The 21,298-nt window shown below is 48.1% G+C and overlaps 1 protein-coding gene across 1 annotated transcript in view; it reads left to right on the top strand.

The window, feature by feature from the left end:
* Positions 1-21,298, top strand: part of SYN3 (synapsin III) — a 451,775-nt gene that overhangs the window by 34,813 nt on the left and 395,664 nt on the right. Inside the window, exons 2-3 of the mRNA XM_036864745.1 lie at positions 1,070-1,527; positions 19,994-20,051. Coding sequence (XP_036720640.1) covers positions 1,217-1,527; positions 19,994-20,051 — 369 coding nt within the window. The 5' untranslated portion in view covers positions 1,070-1,216. The remainder of the gene's footprint in view (positions 1-1,069; positions 1,528-19,993; positions 20,052-21,298) is intronic.

Below are 21,298 nucleotides of genomic sequence, written 5' to 3'. Positions count from 1 at the left end.
GAATTGCATGATATAAACAATCATTTTTCTCAATGAGATATATTGATCTCACATGAACAGTTTGGTTTTTTAAAACTTACTGTATTCCGTTCAGAAAAGGAATGCATTTGTTTATTAATCTGCTGGGGCTGGCATAACAAAACACCACAGACTGGCTTAAACAACAGAATTTATTGTCTCACAGCTCTGGAGGCTGGGAGTCTGAGATCAGGGCACCAGCATGGCTGGCGTCTGGCGAGAGCGCTCTTGCTGGCGTGTAGACTGTTGCGTTCCCCCTGTGTCCTCACATGGTGGGTAGAGACAGAGCAAGCTCTCCGGTGCCTCTTTTTATGAGGACGTTAATGCCGTCATGAGAGCACCACCCTCACGGCCTCATCTAACCCTATCACCTCTCCAAATACCAGCACATTGCTGATGAGGGCTTCAGCATATGCATTTGAAGGACACAATTCAGTTCCCAGCTATAAATATTCTAGAAAATCTGGAAAACATAGGTAAGTGGAAAGAAAAAGAAAAAACAAAAAACCCTGTAGTCGCATTACCCAAATATAGTCACTGTTAACATTCTGATGTCTTTTTTTTCCCAAAGTTTTATTATTTCAACTTTTATGTGGTTGTAGTCATTCTGTACCTATAATCTTGTATCATGATCTTTTAAATTACAACATAAAATTTTTTCTATGTTACTAAAATCCCTTTTTAAATACCTCTTTTTAATAGCCACAAAAGGTTCTGCTGAATGACTGTGCTGCAGTTTACATGTTCATTACCTTGTGGTCAAACGTTGAGATACTTGCCAGTATTTTGCTAGTGTAAATAATGCTGTGATAAATATGTTTGTACAAGAGGCTTTTTCTGTAATTTGGATTTCATTCTTGGGATAGAATTCCAGAAAATGGAAATTGCAGGTTAAAAGGGTATGGTCTAATTAGATGTCGCCAAATGCCTTGCCAAAAAGATGTCCCACTTTGCACTGCCCCCAGCAGCAGGGCAGGAAGGGGCATCATCTGTTTGCCCTTAAGGGGCTGAGGTCATTTCCACTAATGTGTTTGTTGGCCCGTTTCCACAGGTAAAAAAAGACAGCAGCAGCTGACTTGCGTGGGACTCCCCTGGCTCTTCTGCCCGAGACCCTACCACTCCCTCTCCCTGGCAGCCTGTGTTCTGGGCCTCACCCAGACAGTCTGAGTAGGAACAAGCCATCTCATCATTCACAGCCATGAATTTCCTCCGGCGACGCCTCTCGGACAGTAGCTTTGTGGCCAACCTGCCGAACGGCTACATGACAGACCTGCAGCGCCCAGACAGCTCCACCAGCTCCCCTGCATCCCCAGCCATGGAGAGGAGGCACCCCCAGCCCCTGGCAGCCTCCTTCTCCTCTCCAGGATCCAGCCTTTTTAGCTCCTTCTCCAGTGCCATGAAGCAGACCTCTCAGGCCCCCTTGGGGCTGATGGAGCCTCCAGGTCCCTCCACGCCTGTTGTTCAAAGGCCCAGGATCCTGTTGGTGATCGATGATGCCCACACAGACTGGTAAGCGGGACTCTGCAGGTGCCCCCTCCCCAGGGGCAGGAGCGGAGATGGGGCTTATCTCACTCGTGGGGGAGAGAGAGGGGAAGAGCTGTGAGAGGCTCTGTGGCATCAGAGACTGGCAGGAGGGAAGGCCACTAATGCCAAGCACTGTGGCAGCTACTTTGTGCCTCACTCTGTCCAAAGGGCTTTGTATTTAAGGTCTGAAATCTCTCACCTGCAAATCCAAAATCCAAGAAGCTCTGAAACCTAGAAAATAGTTTATAACCCATTTGGCAACAAAACCTGATCTGAAGGAAAGTTAGACTGTAATAGTCTTCTTCATTGTGCCACTCACTGTGCTTGTTCATATGATTTGCTGCAAACATCATAATACATTTGATATGGGGTACTGCCCAGAACCCACTGGAAGTGTTATATAATATATGGTATATGCACTGTATTACTTTTCTAAAAATGGAAAACTTAAAATCTGCAGTAACTCTGGCAAGTTGCTTGACCCCGTTCGGCTTCAGCCATGTTCTCTCATTGAATGGGGTTGCTATGAGGGTAAAAGAAACCAACAAAGGCCCACAGTCCTTATCTGAAACCCTTGGGAACAGAGTGCGTGAGTTTGCATCCCTACTCTTTCATGTACTGGCAGTCTTGTTCCAGAACCTGTCCTCCTAACAGCAAAGGTAGGCAGAAATGACAACCCTTCCAGTCTCTTCCCAGGTATGCCCCGCCCCGATAGCTGGTAAGCATCCTGGGGGGCAGAGACTGGACACATGTGTCAAGGTTATTGCAGCAGTAGTTCTACAGGTAGTTACTGAGCACTGACTGAGTGCAAATAACAGTCTTAGATACTCAGGTAAGTAATGAACAGGCCCTGCACACATGGAACTGCAGGTGGAAACGAGGTCTCTACTCCAAATTTTTGGTAGAAAGATATGATAAATATTATCATTCCAGTTGGAGACAGAGAATTTGTAGTCCAGGAAGTAAACCCAAATGTGGAGACAAAGAAGCACACCATCCAGGGCAATTCTGACAGTGGACCCGTGGACGGCCATGGGAGCTGGAGGGCAAGGTTTTCTGCACGCATCTCCAAAAGCTGCCACAAAGTAGGCATCCAGTAAATATGTATTAAATGAATAAATTAATGTATTTAGTTCCCTGAGCATGCCAGGTGCTCTGTTATTCTATCACGGATGTGTGCACTCACATTCATTCCTTGAGAAGTTAACTCAGGTTGGGAATGGTTGAGCCTATACTTTGGAGTGGGGGATACTTATAGTTTGTAACGTATTCAATACAGTTAACATTAAAGCATGTCCAGCAGGTTCAGACATTAGCCGTTATTTTCCTGCGAGGAAATCACTTCATCTTAACCAGGGTAGTCATGTGCCTGGCCTCTGTTCTGACCCAGCCTGAATCGTCTTCAGTGGTGCTGCTTGCTTGAAGGGTCTTGTATGAAGCCTTGTTCATCTCTGCTTATGCTCTTGTGTAAAGCATCATATTTAGGTTCTGAGCCAAGGGGTTGATTTCTGCAGAGGTGTTGCTTCCATGCGCTCTTGCCTGTGCAATCCTGCTGCCTATCTGCTTGGTAATCAAAATGCATACATGGCCTTTGCAGTCCTCTGTTTCTCTTTAACCCAATTTGACCTTGATTTTGAGTGTTCTCTGCCGACTGTGTTATCCCTGGTTCAGTCAGGGATAACAGGGTATGGTGATGGGGGGTATTTGTCAAAAAAGTTGCTCCCTGTGTGGAGGCTGACCTAATAAATGGCAGCATGGTGCAGTGGTTAAGAACTCAGACTTCAGAGCTGTCTGGATTCAAATCTCTACCCCATAATAGCTATATGACCTTTGAACGTTACTGCATCTAAATGGTAATAAAATAGTACCTACCTGTAGAGTTAATATATGTAAGTGCGGTTAAAATCTGAGTTACTATAGAAGTGTTTAGGATGTGTCTAGTAGACAGTAAGTGCTATTTAAGTGTATATTATTATTGCAGACTATTGTTACCTTCTGTGCAATATTAATCATCTTGACAGCAGCTCCTGTAGGCATGCCTATTTAATTTCTTTATGCCCACTATTAGACAGAGTGGGTTAGGATTTAGCCCTGTTGTACTAAGGTTTTCTAATGATCACTCTTCCCTGCTAGCTCTCAGATGATAAAGTTGGGTCTCATTAATTAATCTCTGTCCCCCACAGTGCCCATATGGTGTGTAGTATAGTGTAGGCGCACAGTGAATGAGACTGAAATGCCATGAATAGCCTCAGCCAAGTAACATTTAAATTTTGACTTTGGTCTTCAATCTCTCTAATCCACAGGCAAGACCAATGTGTGAATTTTAGGCTGTGCACCCTGGTAGGGGACACAATTTTTGGCCAGAGGAATTTCTCCCAGTCTGTTTCAGTCACGCTTCATATGCCCACAGGTTAATTAAGTCTTGAGAACAGCAGTCCTTTTCTTGCCTCTCAGTGGTTAAAAAAGTGGAAAGGTGAGAAACTGAGACTCATTATGTCACCTGGAAGTTGGCTCTGCACTCGTTGGATGTTTGTGACAGAGACTTCCTACCCGCACGTAACAGCTTCTCCTATAGAACTCCATCCTAGATCCTTTAAGAACTTGCAAGCCTTTCCAAATACATTCCCAGCTTCCCAAATTGATGCCGGCTGCCTTAAACCCCAGTCCTTCCCTGCAGAGTTCCCGAAGGATGCCTGTCCCCCTGATACCAGGAGTGGCCAGGAGGTGGCGGGCCAGCCCCACTTTCCCTGGGTGGCTTTGGCAGAGCCTCGCTGCCTGGGGTCAGCCCTCTGCCCAGCCCCTCCTTCACTGTGCAGACTGTTTCCTGAGAGGAGGAAGTTGTTGAGGGGGAGAAGCCAGCTCACACAGCCCCTTTCTTCCTCCTTTGAGATGGTAATGAGCGGGGAGAAGATCCACCATCTGGACTGAGGTTGAATCCACCAGGAACAATGTGGCTCCCTTTTCTTCCTTGTCAGCCCCAGTTCCTTCTCTCTGTCATCCCTTTCCAGGTCCAGGACCCTGCTGCAGAATCAGGTTTCCTCGTGGGTGAGAGAGTTGCAGGAACCTCCCACTCTTGCTTCCTGACAGGCCAGCTTGCATACTCTCTGAACCAGCCTGGGCCCCCCAAGGATGATCTGATACCTGGCCAGTGAACGGGAGAAGGGGCGTGAGGTGGGGAGGGGAGGACTTTTCATCTTCTGAGGAGACACAGAGGGTCCCGAAGCCACCTTTGCTGGGAAGAAGGACTCATGGCCGAGCATTTTAAGATCCCACCAGCTTTTGGGGTTGCCCCAGAGGTGAGCCTGGCTACATCAAGGATGTTGGGAAGCTTTGGACCAGGATCACCCCCCGATAAGGTCTGGCTCAGTAGTAGGTCTGAACTAAAGCTGGTGCTGTCCTCTGGGACGACGGGAGATCAGTCAGCCTTGAGAACCACAGGGGAAAGGAGAAATAAAACAAAAGCATTTCAAGCTCGGTTTTCTTCAGCCCTACTTGCCTGGAATTTTCCAGCAGTTTCACTGGTCTCAGGCCTCTAGCCTTGACCTCACCTCCTGGTTACCTTTCATGTTACCACCAAAGTATCATCTTTCTGAAAATACAAATCTGATCAGTTTGCTCCCACGCCCCACCATGTATCCCCTTTTATAACCATTTGGTGGTGCATCATTGCCCTCAGGTTCAAAGTCAGAGTCATAAGCAGGTCTGCCCTCCCTCTAGTTCTGCCTCCAACTCCACTTCCTGCTTTGCTGCTTATTCCGCAGGAATAGCAATGATTTGTAGTTTCAAACACACCTCTGCCTTAGCACATTCTGTTCCCTGCTACCTGGAATACCCTTCCCTATCTTGTTCACTGGGCCAATCCCCATTCATCCTTAAAAGCCTGCTCAAGTGTCACTTCTCTGAATTCTTCCCTGACACACCTACCCTGCCAACAGTGCTAATAACTACCTCCTTTGATAACTTAAAATACATTCCATTGTGTCACTGCAGCACACATGACACTGTATTATAATTAGCTTTAGGTGGCTGTTTCTCCTGCAAGAACAAGGTCTATGTCTTATTCTTTTTTGTATCCCTGGTGCTTAACACATAGTATATTTTCAATTAGCATATGTCGTTGTTCCCAACACAGTCCAATCAGGACAACCTTTATTGGGCATCATGGGGCCTGAAACTCACCTTACTTTAGAAGTCAGCAATATAGTACATACAGTTGAGGGGTTTCCAGTTTTACTCACCTGTGTATGAAGTCTTGGCTCTTTATTTTCCATTACATAGCTAGAATAACTGTAAGGCAGCTATTTGAGATTCATAAACAGATGAATTTTTAAATTATTAACAATGTACTGGAACCCTAGGTTTGATTTTTCAAAAGGAGAACATTGAATATGACCCCAAGAAAGATTGTTCATAACGAGGTCAGGGTTGAGTGTACTTCCTTGCTCTCAGTTTTACTTGCAAGGTCTCAGGAGCCCGAATGGGCTTGGGGAGGGGATGTTGGGGTGAAGGGGGCATAGAGCAGCTAAGCCTTGGCCTCCACCCGTCCCTCCAGTGGCCTCTGGAACCTTCCTCTCCTCTCGCCTCACCGGTGGTCCTTGTTCCCGGAATGTCTGCTATTCCCTTTCAACAATTATCTATTGTTACCTTCCCTTTTATTCTCCACCCTTGCCTAGGATTTCTTTTTTATTTTATTTGTTGAGGAAATGAAAAGAGGATTCTTAGTTTGAAACACCCCTTAGCTACTATGCTTTCAGCCTGGAGTTTGTGAGGCTATACCATTCTACTAAATGATGGCTAATGATACTCATTAAAGCACCTTGTGCATGTCTAGATTCACCAAGAGTTCTTATGCTGTGTGATAATTTGTGTCCCCATGACCACCACCCCACGCATGCCTACTTGCTATCTTTGTATCCCAGCGCCTAGAACAGGGCAGGCAGATAATAGGTGCTAGGAAACATCTGTTGATTGAATGAGTGATTTGAAGGTGATGTTATTGGTAATGACAAGGGTGAAGGTGTGACAGTGAAATTGAGGAGTGACCTTGGTGGCATTCTTCAACCCTCTTTTTCCCTCTCTCACTTACTGCTCAATCCAACAGAAAGTCATAGTGGCCATGGTGAGAGCATTTACACCACGGAAATTGGCAAGTGCTACAAACCAGGCATTTAGGTCTCCCCAGAGAGCCAGTTTTTAAGCATTTGCCAGCACACCACTGCACGTTGCACTTCCTGATTTTACTGGGGAGCATTTTACAGGTGAGGAAGCAGAGTACAGACAGACCATGCACCTGCTTGAGGAATCAAAGCAGGAGAGTGGTAGGCTGGGACTTGAATGGAACTAACTTTTTAAAAGGCATTTCGCATGGTGACCTGCCTCCTGCTGACCACTGCCCAGGGTTTCAGTGTTTTGCATGAGGTAGATGCTGAAAAATCTTGGTTGAAAAATGAATGAACACACAAATGAATAGAATAAACCACGAGCTCCTTGGGAATAGGGTCATGTCCTCATCATGGTCATATGGCGAACACTTGTGCACTTTCTATGACCAGACCTTGTGCTAAATGGTTTTCATAGATTCTCTGATTTAATCCTCCCAACAACTGTATGGAGTACTATTACTATTCTCATTTTAATAATAAGGAAAACTGAGGCTCTGAGCCCAAAATGAGAGCAGATGCTGGTGGCATCTGGATCAGCTCAGGCCATCCAGCTGGCAAGGCTGGGCATCCCTGTTCTCTTACCATTCTTCCCTCTCCCACCTGAGCACAGGGTGTCAGCCCATGGAGCAGGGCTCTGGAGCCTCACGTGTGTGCACACACCCACACATGCTCGGTGTCTGAGGGCAGGACTGCTTGTTACAGCACTGTGGCCAAGCACAGGATCCTGGTGACCTCATCCTCAGAGGAAAGCACCCACCTCGAGTTAGGCAGCCCTGCCCTACCAGCGCCTTTGGGCAGCCAGAATGTTAAGGTGCCAGGGGAAGAGGGGCTTCCTGCAGCCAACCAGACACCTTGAGCTCAAGCTTGGAAGTTGGACCCTTTGCAGAAGTGGCCCTTGGACTATTTTCCTGTTTTTAAAGCACCAAGGGAGCTCCGACAGGGTCTTTTCTGTTCCTTTCCCCTGTGTTTTGATATTAAAGTGTGATTTCCTAGCACATGCCTGACATGATTCCCCAAGAGAGTTAAAAATGGGGAAGAAGATAAAATGCAGAGAACTCAGGGCTGGCAGGTGGCAGGTCAGGATTGAAGTGCCAGCTCTGCCACTCACCTGCTGTGAGGTCTTGGCCAAGCTGCTTTACCTTTCTGAGCCTCAGTTTCATCATGTGTAAAGTGGGCTCATAATGCCACCCCCTTCACCATACCGCTGAGTTCACAGGGAGGTACGAGGCTCCAGTGAGAGCACTCTGTCCCTCTCCTCCATGGGCGGTTTTCGGTGTGATGGTTTGTTCACCTGTGATGCAGTTCTGCTCTAGAACATCAGCTCCAGGAGGTAGAGTTTAGACCTCTCGTTTAACCGCCGTATCCCCGGAGCCTGGCACAGTGCCTTGAACTTGGTACAATAGGATAAATGGAGGATATAATTAACAAGCAAATGAATGCTTTTGCCAAGGCTGTTATTATTATTAAGGGAAAGTTCAGGATTGAGGATGCCCTGGGGGAGAGCCTTTCTCAGAAAGCACTCAGCTGCCCTGGAATTCGGGAAGGGTACCACAGACACTTCCATGCTATTCCCCAGGCTCCTTACTCCTTCCTGCCCAGCTGATAACTCAAAGGCTCCAGCCTCCACCTTAGAGCTGAGCTGCTTCAGGCTGCTTGAGTGAAGGTGCGAGGACTGCAGGGTGTCTTGGCAGCTGTAGAAGCCTTGCTGTGACCTAATTGGCCCCAGGGTGACCAGGACTTTCCACTTCCCACTGTGCCACCTTCTGGGGGGGTGGGGGAGCAGCATTAACTCAGAACTGGCATCAACGGCAGAGGTTTTGGGTAGAGTTGTCGGTTTTAGCCAATAAAAATACAGGATGCCCGATTAATACTTAGATAAGCAATGAATCAGTATAAGTATGTCCCATGCAATATTTGGTGTAGACTTATTTATACTGCAAAATTATCTGTTGTCTGCCTGGGATTCAACTTTAACTGGGTGTTGGGACTTCCCTGGTGGTCCAGTGGTTAAGACTCCGTGCTCCCAATGCAGCGGTCCCGGGTTCTATCCCTGGTCAGGGAACTAGATCCCGCATACCACAACTAAAAAAAGAAAAGATCCTACATGCTGCAACGAAGATCTCGCACGCGGTAACGTAGATCCCGCATGCCACAACTAAGACCCAGGGCAGCCAAATAAATAAATAAATATTTTAAGAAATATATTAAAAAAAAATTTAACTGGGTGTCCACTAGTTCATCTGGCCACGCTACTGATGGAGGTGGCAACGAGAGACAGTGCCCAGCCCTGCTAACGTGGGCCCAGTGAGAGGCTGGCCTTTGCATATTTTTGCTTTCTGGTTGGGGAGCCAAACCAGGCTCCCCCAGTCGACCCCATGCTCAGGAAGCAGCTTTCCCTGCCTGTGATGAGGACTGAACAATCTCAGTTACTAGCAGGGCAGGAGCAAAACCAAGTGGACAGTCTCGAGGCAGGCTGCCTGGGCCCCCGTTCTCTCACTCACTTATGTGACCTTGGGCAAGTCTGACCTCTGAGCCTCACATTCCTCAGGTGTAAGGCAGGATCGGATCGTGGCACATCTTTCACGAGGGGTCACTATAGAGTTAGAGATGATGGCATGGGTGGGGCTAGTACTGGGCTTAGCTGCCGTACAGGCACTGAAATGGTAACTGGTATTAACCATTAATTGCAATCACTAATTGCTAGTGAATATAATAGCTCTGGGAGCCAGAGGGAAGGAAGCCACTTGGCATGTTTCTCAGTTCAGCTGGATATGATTGAGAGCTGTCTCCTAGAAGCCCTGGAGGAGGGGTGTCTGGATGTTGGTAGGCTGGCACACTCTCTACTCCGAAGATGGGAAGATGGGGGCCAAGCTGGTCCCCTCCTCCTGGAGTTGGCTGGGGGGGCTCAATGGGGGATACACACCTCTCTGTTGAAGACACTTGGCTCTAGGAAACAAAATCCTTATGCCTCCCTCCACCACTTCCCCCACCCCTAAGACTCTCCTTGAACAAGGACGGGCCCTGCGGGTTCCCTGTGGGGAAATCCAGAGGTGGAGGGAGAGGGAGCTAAGAAAGTCTTGATGAGAGGAGTCTTGCCACCCTCCTACTCCCTTCATCTGCTGACTCACAGGGGCCACCTCACACAACCTGGAGTCGTGCTGGACTTCTGGACTCGTCCTTCCACTCTGGGCACCCTCTGCCACTCCCCCTCCCTCCGCCCTGGTGCCTGGGCGGGGAGGGGCCTTGGGCATTCCCCAGCAGCCTGCCCCGTCGCCTGGACACCAGCGCCGTTTTCCCAGGCCCGGCCCCTTTTATCAGGAGGACAATGTACACACACAGTGAGGGCCTTGTGTGGCACCCAGGCCCCGAGCCCTTTGACTTGAGGAATTTTTCAAGTGCTGACCTCTCTCCGTGAGGTCTCCCCACCATCCAATCCAGAGGCCTGGTGCCCCTGCTGCTTCCTACCCTACTCTTGCAGGGAGAGAGGGAGAGAGGGGAAAACAGTGAAGAGTTGTCTCCTGCCCTGGTAGAGTCTTCACCCTCTGAGACTGTGGCTAGGAAATCTGGGGGAAGTGTCTTTGAGCAGAAGGGAATGTGGGGAGGAATCTGATATGTGCTGTTTCTTCCTAAGTTCTCCCTTCTCTGCTGATGCTGTGAGATCTCAGCGGAGCCACTTTCCTCTCTGGGCCTCTGTTTCTTCATAAGTCAAACAATGACAATAGACTAAGATCACGGTCCCCAAAAGACTGTTTCCATCAGAACGACATTCAGATTACCAGGCACCACCCTACACCTTCTGTATTGGATAGAGTTCTTTGTTTGCAAGAAAAAGAAATTACTTTGGCTGACTTCGGCAAAATGGGAGTTTATTGAAAATATGTGGGAGGCTCACAGAATGAAAAGAAAAACCATGAAGACCCGAGTTTAGGAGAGGTCAGGACCCAGGGCTCTGCCAGGACCTAAGAGGCAGGGACTTGTGGACACTCTCTGGAGACGTCAGCTCCTGTTTCCTCCCAACCTTGTGCCTCTCTGCTCAAAAATCAAATTCCTGAGCAAGAACAAACCTGGCTGGTTCCACAATGTGTCCTGGGGACACCTGAGGACAGTCCCATCAAGACTGTGTGCAAGAGAGAGGCTTGGTTCCATGTATGCAAGTGCAGATGGAGGTGCTGTTACTAGAAGGCAGAATGGGTGCAAGACAGGCCACACTGAGATGTACCCCTAGAACTACAGAGTTAAAATATCCAGAGGAGAGCTCAGGAAACTTTTTTTTTAAATGATGAAGAGCCAAGTTTAGAAACCACTGAGCTAGAGGACTGGTTTCATGTGGCTCCAAACTGGTAGAACTGAGGCCAATGAAGCAGACAAACAGGGAGACATGTCAGCTCAGTGTACAGAATGGTAAAGTCATCCAGAGACCACGTGGGCTTCCCGGTGAGGGAGTGAGTCCCCTGTCACTTGCAGGTATTCCAGTACAACTGGGTTGGTGATTTGGGAGGAACAATGCAGAAGAGGCTCACACTCTAAAAGAGTCAGCCTGCAAGCCCTTAAAGGAGTCTCGGACCTGCAGCTTTTCGTTTTCCCCACTCTGGCTTTTTGTCTCAGTCACTTTTCCTGCTGTTACCCTGCTTTTTTCTGAAGAGTTCAGCTGTTAAACTTCTGAGTCTTCCCTCACCCTCCAAAATGTGGTTTTCTCACCTAGGTCCTCCTCTTTCGAAGGAGTCCCTCAGATGTCATGGGCTCTCCTAGCAGTAGCTGTTCCTGTTCCTCCAGACCTCACCTGCCTGGGTATAGCCTTGCCCTGCGGGGGGCAGGTCACTGGGTGCATGCCAGCCTCATTACAGAATGTCTTTCCTCCTGGGTCCTGTGGAAGCCTGCCTGGGACGTGTTTCCTCGACAGGAGAGAGGCTGTCTGTAACGGCAGAGACGGGGATGGTGCTTTGTGTCCATTTTCCTGACCTCCAACTCTGAGTTGGGAGAAGGGGTGGGGGTGTGGGCTTCCTGAGGATTTGCGCTGAGCTAATTGCCATTTTCATAATGGAATTCGTTAGATTAGGGGTGCCTGTGCAGTTGCTCACAGGAGACAAGGTGGTCAGTGAGTGAAGAGGCATGGTGTTAGGAAAAGGCACGGCACAGAGAATATTTCCCTGCTACAAGGAGAACAACAGCGCAAGCTCCATGACAGATGTATCTGCCACTTGACTCTGGCTGCAGAGAGACAACAGGGAGCAGTGGGGACTGTTGAGCGTGGGAACTGATGCCCCTCTGAAGGCACTAGCTGCCGTCCACTCAGCCAGTTTTTGCCATGTGGGAATACAGGTCTGGTGTTGCCCAGTTATTGATTTTCAGGGGAAGCCAGAAATCTGAATTCTTTATATGAATTTTCTATTTTAAAATTAAAAGTATGTAATTTAAGTCCAACAAAACAAGACTGTGGCCTCCATGAGATTGGCCAGTTGGCAACTTCTGATAAAGACAGGAGTCAGGGTAAATATTCCTCATCTGGACCTGTCTCCTGGATAGACCAGGAGCACCAGGATGGCAGGGGCCTGTTTTGTTCAGCATAATTCCTGGGGACTAGCACAGTGCTAAGCACATAGTAGACCCTGGATGGAGGGATGGATGGATGGATGGAGGGATGGATGGAGGGATGGATGGAGGGATGATGGATGGAGGGATGGATGGATGGATGGATGGAGGGATGGAAGGATGGATGGGTGGGTGGGTGGGTGGATGGGTGGAGGGATGGCGGGATGGGTGGATGGATGGAGGGGTGGAGGGATGGATGGATGGATGGAGGGATGGACGGATGGGTGGGTGGGTGGATGGATGGAGGGAGGGAGGGAGGGATGGAGGGATGGGTGGGTGGATGGATGGGTGGGTGGATGGATGGATGGAGGGATGGAGGGATGGATGGATGGATGAGTGGGTGGGTGGATGGATGGATGGGTGGGTGGGTGGATGGATGGATGGATGGATGATGGATGGATGGATGGGTGGATGGATGGATGGGTGGATGGATGGATGGGGAAGTGGATGGGTAATTGGATGGCTAGATGGATGAATATGTGGAGGGAGGGAGGAGGAGGGAAAATGACTTCTCACAGCCTTCTCCTTCTGTGCCCTGCCCTTCTCACCTTGACAGGCCTCACACCCCCTTTCTAAATCAAACACTTAATATTCTCATGGTCCCCTTCTTCTCATCCTCCTTATGCCATCTAAACCCCTTTTACGGATGATCAGATATAAGTCACTTGCACCTTGGTATGAATTACCTTTCAGTGTGTAACCTTTTCATGGGCATTTCCCCAGGTTGAGCTCTTAATAGATGCTCATTAAATGTTTGCTGAGCGAACAACTTAGCCTTCTAAATGTGAACTATCTTGGTGGTGTGAAGGCTGTGGATTTTCAGAATTCTGTGGGAATGAGGGTGACACAGTGTTGTGTCTTCGGAGAGAAGAGGCCTAGGAACTGGGAGATAACATTCTAGCATGATCTCTGCTGTCAGAGTGAGTGGGTGGCTGAGGATTTTCTTTACCCTAAAGGCTGGTGCTGGGGAGGAAGAGGAGCTCCCAGACGGCAGCCAAGGCAGGTTTCCATCATGCTAGACATGAAGCAGGAGTTCCATTTAGAGCAAGGAAGATACTGCCACCTTCCCCTAAATGATATGTCACTTCCTCAGGTACATGCCCACTTGTTGAAGGACAGGAGGGAAAGAGATGAACAGTAAACACTTGCCAGGTGTCAGGGATATCATTCATGGGGCCTTGCAGCAGACATAGTGTTACATAGTGATGTGCTTACTTTTTCAAACGAGACGGGGGCTCAGGAAGGTTGATGTTTGTCTGAGGCAGCACTAGGAAATAAATAGCAGAGCTGGAGAGGACCTGGGTCTGTCCTCTGCTAACACTAGCAGTGCCTGCCCACCTCTTTACCTGGAGGGTGAAGTCCACCCCAGCAGCCCACCAGTGAGCAACCCACTTGCTGGCACGTTTTTGGCAGGTTCCCAGAGGCCTTCAAATCTGCGTCCTCATTTTATCCTCATGACCCTATGGGTGGATCTTCCCATCCCCAGCCTATAGATAAGGAAGCAGAGGCTTGTTCAAAATTTGCAGGTGCCAGAGCTGCAAATTCAAATCTAGGTCTTCTGCTCCATGCCTGTCGCTCATTTTTCCTGCATATTGGGAGACATGCCCCAGGAAACTTCATCAGCCCCCTGAGCGCCACCAGTGCCTGTCCAACTCATTTGTCCTTGTCTGTGCCTTTCACACACATACACACACATCAGACCTTCTCAGATTCATCTTTGCAGCCCTTTGTCCTGGCAAAGGATAAGTACCAAACATTGGATGGATGGATGAACTGGGCCACTTCACCAGGGAAGTAGCCCCTGGCTCTCAGACTGGGCTGGGTCCCTTTCTGTGGGCTGACCTGCTCTTTGGGCTAATGCCCTGTGTGGTCATTGTCCTTTATGGGTCTCTCCCTCCTGTTAGGTAGTAAACCCCCTGAGGCCAAGAACTCAGGGGTGAGGATGTTATCTTCATCCCTGTTTCCTTAGAGTCTGCAGGCTCGAGCACACAGTGGATGGTTAGTACACGTGTGTTAAATGTCTTCCAAAGAAGCCTTCCCTCACTACCCCAGGTCAGATCTCCCTGCTCCCCACATCCTACCCTGTACCACCTTGTTCGTTGTATTCATCATTTCCTTTTCAGCTGGTTAGTTTCCTGACTTTTCCAAGAGCATGCTAGCTCCACAAGAGCAGGGACTGTATCAGCCTTTCCCCTCATGCCTAGTAGGGTGCCCAGTCCTTCCGAAGCTCAGTAAGTAGTGGTTAAATGAGGGAGTGAATAAATGATGTGAATTGTGATCAGAGCTGCACACACAACTCTCCTTCCCTATTGCTGTCGGAAGCCTACGAGGGGACATTCATCATATCATGTGGCTCGGGGCCCTAGTATGTCTCACTTCCTCACCTTCACAGATCCCTGTACAGGTGCAAGGGGCCTTGTCACTCTCAGAGGGTCCCTCCCTGTCCTAACTCACTGGAGCCCCCCCAGTTGCAGAGAGGTACGATGAGGCTGCCCCATCACTGGAGGCTCCCCTCTGGCAGTGGGAGGGGACCAGGAGGGTTAGCTATTCTTAGGAGTAGATAATGGAGCTAGAATTGGATCTCTGAGTTGGAACTCTGTGTTCAAAGGCCCTGCTTTTGTCACACCTTCATCCATCCAGCCTGTCATGTGACCCTCCTCTTCTTGCTAACTGAGAAAACCCAGAGTGTGTCCACCTTCAGGGTTCTCCTGTGTGGTCTGTCATCCATCTCCCCCAGCTTCTGTCCAGGCCACAAATGAGCAATGGGCATGTTACATCACAAATAAGAAAATCTGTTTCTAGGACCAGATCCCTGCCTTCGTTCTCCTCCAGCTACTCTGAGACAGAACATTCCTGACCCTCTCCTCCCCAGGAAGGGCACCGCCAAGGCCTAGCCTCATTGACTGTACATCCCAGACGGGATTTATTAGAAGGGTGCTGCTTGGACACAGGTGGATCCTGTTTGTGCTAATTCTCCTCTTCCTTCTGCCCCTGCTGCAGCCATGAAAGAACTCGGTATCGCTCCCCATTAATCTTGCTCACTCACCACATCCCGCCTCCCCAAACTAGCGATTTCTCACCCCAGGCAGCACTGGTTTTATAATATTCTCCTTCCTGGTGCCTCTGATGTGGCAGTAAAATCTGAGACCACCCACAGAGATGGAAGCTTTGTAGAATCAAGAGCTTCCCCCAACCCCTTCCCAAGGCCAAGGACTTGACTGATTGGCCTGTGGATTCAGGGATCTCATTATGAGGATAAACATATTAGGGCGTTAGGAAGAGGTCTGCATTAGGAAGACAGAGACCTCAGGCACAGTGGGGTCATCCATTTTGCCTGAGGTCAAACAGCCGGGCAATTACACAGGCAGCAACCCCAGCCCCCAGGGCATCTAGAATTCCAGACCATCCCTACCCTTTCCTCTGCCAGACAGAACTGTTCAGAAGCAGCTCAAGCCTGAATGAGCCCCAGGCAAGGAGGCAGCAGTCTGTGTGGCCTGTCAGGAGACAGACTTCTGACTCTCGGCCAAGCAGGGGGATGGACCGCCTGACCCTCAGCTTCAGCCTGAGTCCATCTGGCAGGCCCTGTAGTAAACATTCCAGAGATGGGCAAAACAAGTGTTTCTCCTGAGAAGGTGAGGCCCGTGGAGGCCAGAGATGCTTGGGTGGTATTGGTGTAGTGCTCTGAGTTCTGAGTTAGAATCAGAGTTAGAATCCCGTCGAGGGCTGCTGGTTGTGTGTGTTGGACACTGAATGGTGACCCCACATGGTAATGGGTATGGATTTGTAAGTGTGTTACAACATTGCACCAGTAGATGGCAGTAGAGCAGCTGGAGCACTGGATGCCCCATGGCCTATCCCTGGAAACATTATTCATTTACCCAGTCAGCAAACACTCCTTAAACATGTGCCTGTGCCCTGGCACATTGTGCCACTTTCGGGAGATTCAGTGAGCATTAAGACACGGTTTCAGGTTTCCAGGAGCTCACAGACTAGGTGTACGGGGGCAGGGGACATGTCATTCCAACACACAGTGATATGTGTTATATGGTTGTTAAGTACAGCGCCCCGTGGGAACCCAGAGGAAGGACACCTAACCTAGCCTCGTTAGGGGGGTGCTTTCAAGGAAACAGTAGTCAGGGATCTTGAACATGAGAAAGTGGTAACCAAGCAGAGAAGGAGAGAACGGCAAACACAAAGGCTCAGAGTCATAAAAGCATAGGAATCACAGGAGGTTGAGTGTGTGCAGTAGGTGGGCAGAAAACCAGAGAAGAAATGGGCCATAGGTTAACAGGGTCCAGATCATGAAGGTTCCAGAGGATCTAGCTGAATCCTGAAAATCTTTAAGCACAAGATCTAACTCACCATTGCTGCTTAGAGGCTCTGTGTGACTTTGAACCTGTGGGGGCTAGTCCTGGCCCTGCCGCTCCTCAGGGTGGACACTGGGGCCAATACAATAGGAGGAGGGATGTGAAGGACTTGCAGGCCTTCTGTACCAGTGCCGCCTGTTTGTCATCAGCATCATCACCAATCTCTTACTGCGCTAACGGGGCAGATCAAAGTGAGATGAACTGTAATTCTGTTCTGTAACCCCCATGAGGGTAAGATTATGTTTGTTTGTGGGTCCCCGCATACGGCACCCATAGCCACAGCGTAAACACTCGGTGGTTTCTTTGCTGTCATTGTTGATTCTGTTTCAGGCCCTGGGCTGTATACTTTGGAGCTTACTCTGTGCCAGGAACCATTCTAAGTGCTTTGTACGTCGTGTCTTGTTTAATCCTCACAACACCGCTGTGGGATAGTTACTGTGATTATCCCCGCTTCCCAGATGTGGAAACTGAGGCACATGGAGGTTGAATGAGTTACCCAAGGTTATACAGTGAGTGAGTGGTGGCGCTGGGATTGCATCCAGGTGGTCTGGCTCTGAGCCCACACACTCTACTTACTGCCCTTCACATACAGGGTCAAGTGAATTTCTCACCACACCTTGGCTGGCAGATGTTATCAGCACTTAACAAATGACAAAACTATGACCTGGAGGGGTTAAGTTCCTTGTCTTGGAACATGCAGTGAGTTGTAGAGCTAAGATATTGCCCAAGCCTCTGTGATTCCAGATCCATGCTTTTTCCAGTATACCAGTGATGTTATTCATTAGTTACCATCCTGAGGTCCCAGGATCATCCAGTACTTCTTGTAAACCCAAGCGACAGGGACTCCTGCCCTAAGTCATACTCTGGCCCTTACTAGCTATACTCCTGACAGCAAAGGAGGACCCTGCAAATTGCACCCTTTGATCATTCAGTGGGTACCCAGACCTGTAGAAATCCCTGCCCATAGGGACCCAGGCCCAATTCCAGGGCCTGTGTAGGCCAATTCCCTGATCCATCATCCCCAGACATGGCCAAGGCACTGTTGATGGGGCTGTGGGTGAGGAGATGAAGCTTGGCCATGTGGGCTGGGTCATCCACAAGCATGCACAAGAAGCCCCAGTGATGCAGGAGAGGAGGGTGGGAGGAGAATTAGGAAGGACGATGGAAACCAAGAGCTGGCAACCCCCATGCCACCATGTTCTGGGTGGATCTCTATAAGAATTCTGAGAAGTTTAAATTCTGACCCTTCCAGGCCATTATGAAGTTGTGTTGGTCAAGGAAGGAAGACAGGCATGTTTTATTTAAATGTTTGCTAGCTTTATCAATTTTACATATCAGGCATATGATACATAGGCTTCCATTTGTTCTTTTGTCCCAGGCCCTACAAATACTAGAGGGGGGCTTATCCCAGGGCCTGGGGTTTGCCAGCACTACCTTTAAGGATTCATAAAATTCACAAACTACATTAAAAGGTTCTCTTTGCATGAGGCTGGCTGCACACACATTTTGTTGAAGACCATCCTGGGAGAAAAAAAACAAATCTTGCTTTCAAGTCACACTAACAACTCCTGTTCCCATAAAGTTCTACCTGCTTGACATCTAAGCCAGTCAACATTATAAGAAAAAGTGGCATTAATATTAGAGCCATCAGTCAGTGATTCAGGCAGTCTTGGAAAGAGATGAACTCCACTGGCATCTGCTAAGTGTGGATAGACTTCAGAAGCAGAGAGACTGCAGCTTGGTCAGAGAATTTGTAGCAAAGGTTCAATCTGGAAGGTTGAAAAAAGGTGGCAACATCGATGTTCCAGGGAAAAGAAGAAGAAACTAAGCAGAAGATTCTTGGATGTAACATTACTGATTAGAACTCAATCATGTGGTCATACCTAGCTAAATGGAGAGTTGGGATATACATTTCTTGGTGCCAGTCTATAAACACTCTCACTGTAGGCAAAGAGGAGAATTGGGATTGGGAGCAAAGAGCTGTCTGTGCCCCAGAGAAAGTCTATGGAAATGCTTAACACAGTGCTCAGATTATAGCAAATCACTGAGAACTATTAGTTTCATCATACCAACAGCCAAAAAGAGCAGATGGAAACTTGTATTACTTTTGCTTTGTGGGAGGGCATCTAAACCCAGGAGCACCCCAACATTTGCTGCTATTTTTCAGGGCTGAGAAAAAAACATTGATGTGGCAATGGAAGTCCAGGATTAAAGCTGCTTAGGCAAAGTATTTCGTCTCTCTGGGTTTCAGTTTCCTTATTTATGGAATGGAAATAATAATACCCACCTCATGGTGGTAGCTGTGTTAAATGAGAAAGACTAAGAATATAGCACAGTTTTTGGCACAGAGTAAGTATTCAACAATTTTTTCCCCCATCTGTCTCTTCAGTCATTTATTCTTTCAAAAAATATTAATTGAGCTCCTACTGTGTGTCAAGCATTCTGGTAGGGAGTAGAATGATGAGTAAGGTAGATTGTTCCTGGCCTGGAGGAATTGTGTTATAGTTTGGTTGGACACAGGCATGAAACCCAGTTACTAATTGCAAGTAATTTCAATTATAATAAGTGCTATGAAAGCAAAGTATAGTATGAAAAGAGAATTTATATGAGAAAAGAGATGACTAAGGTCAAGATTAGGGTGCTTACAGAGAAAAATGGGCAAGTGGATGGATTTGAGATATAATTAGAATGTAGAATCCATGGGGATAGGGAGAGAGAAAGAGGTAACAAGAATGAAGTCTAGGTTTTTGCCTTGAGTGATGGGTAGATGGGATGCCATTTATTGATAATGGGAAGACAGAAGCAGGGGTGTAGAGGAAAGGTGATGGAAGGATGGTTGGATGGATGGATGGACCAAGGGACAGATGAGGTCTGCTTCATTGGACAGATGGACAAATAAAGAAATGAGTAGTTGGATAGAGCAATTTAATACGTCCTTTATGGATCACATAGGGTGTAACTCAATAAAAGAATTCTGTGTTATTTATTTACGTAGGATTCTTTATTTCTTTTGATCCTTAAAATAATGTTTAGAAATATATCGTGCATGTATAACTATCTCCCTTTTACAGAGGATAAAACGGAGACACGGGGAGGTAAAGCAGCTTGGCAGAACCGGAACCTGGGTGTCCAATCCTCCCATCCTGTACTCTTTCCCCTCTCTCACACAATACATATAAAGAATGAGAAAATCATCTGTCTAGGTGGGAGAGAGCAGGAAGGCGGGGAATGTGTCTGGACATGCACCTCTGGGGGTAAGACCTTTGGGAGAAGGGAGAAAAGAGTGAAGCAGTCTGCATCCTTACTCAGTAGATTTCTTCCTCTCCTTCACAGGGCCAAGTATTTCCATGGAAAGAAGGTGAATGGAGAGATTGAGATCCGAGTGGAACAGGTAGGTTGGAGCTGAGGCTTTAGCGCTATCGCCGTGACTTTTTCTATAGCTGGAGCCATTCCCAGGAGCAACCTTTGTCCCCATCTTATATAACTATAATGAGTCAAGATTACCAGAAAAATCCTGACTTATACTTGGGAGACTTCTTAAATTCCAGAATTATTTAGTCCAATGGTTTTCAACCTTTTTTTTTTTTTTTAAATGGTCTGTACCAACAGTTCCTCCCTCCCCAGTCTCTTTTTTTTTTTAAAGATTTATTGATTGATTGATTGCTATGTTGGGTCTTCGCTTCTGTGCTAGGGCCTTCTCTAGTTGTGGCAAGCGGGGGCCACTCTTCATCGTGGTGTGCGGGCCTCTCACTATTGTGGCCTCTCCCGTTGCAGAGCACAGGCTCCAGACGCGCAGGCTCAGTAGTTGTGGCTCACGGGCCTAGTTGCTCCACGGCATGTGGGATCCTCCCAGACCAGGGCCCGAACCTGTGTCCCCTGCATTAGCAGGCAGACTCTCAACCACTGCGCCACCAGGGAAGCCCCTCAACCTTTTTGTTTTAACAGCAGAACCTTTATTCAAAGGAAATCGCAAGTAGGAGCCCATTCTACCAAATTGAGACACGTAGAGCTTCTTTGATGGAAACGGGCATAGGGAGCCCAAAAGTCTGTCTGCTCCATCCTGTTCCACCTCCCTCCTTTCCCCACCATGGTCCCTGAGGTGTCTCCTTGGAACCACTTGGGCTAGGAAGCACAATGTAGGAGCACAATGGGTTTGAATCCTGGCTCCCTTGTTTTCTAGATATTGGGCAAGTGAGTCTTTCTGTGTCTCATTTTCCTTGGGATTAAATTATGTAAAGCTTCAAAAGAGATTAGAATCTCGAATACTGGCTCTTGTTATTACCACTGGTATCAACATCCATACCCCTCATTTTATAGCGAAAGAAGCACAGACTTGCCCATGGCTACAGTGGAAGTCAGTGACAGAATTAGGACCAGAACTTGTGGTCTCCAGATCCAGGGCTCCTTCTATTCATTCAGTGAACACTTGCTGGGGACTAACTCAATACCAAGCACCGTGCTTGGCCTTAGAAGGGCACATCAGGGCGTGGGCTCTGGAGCTAGACTCTAGGTTCCAATCCCAACTGTGTGATGTTGGTTCAACAATACTTGAGCTCTCTGAAGTTCAGTTTCTTCATCCGTATAATTGGGGTAATCATAGCATCAACTTCACAGGGTAGCCGAGAGGATCAAATGAGT

The sequence above is a fragment of the Balaenoptera musculus genome, chromosome 10, assembly GCF_009873245.2.
Source record: "Balaenoptera musculus isolate JJ_BM4_2016_0621 chromosome 10, mBalMus1.pri.v3, whole genome shotgun sequence".
Lineage (NCBI taxonomy): Eukaryota > Metazoa > Chordata > Mammalia > Artiodactyla > Balaenopteridae > Balaenoptera > Balaenoptera musculus.
This window is presented reverse-complemented; position numbering and strand designations above follow the sequence as displayed.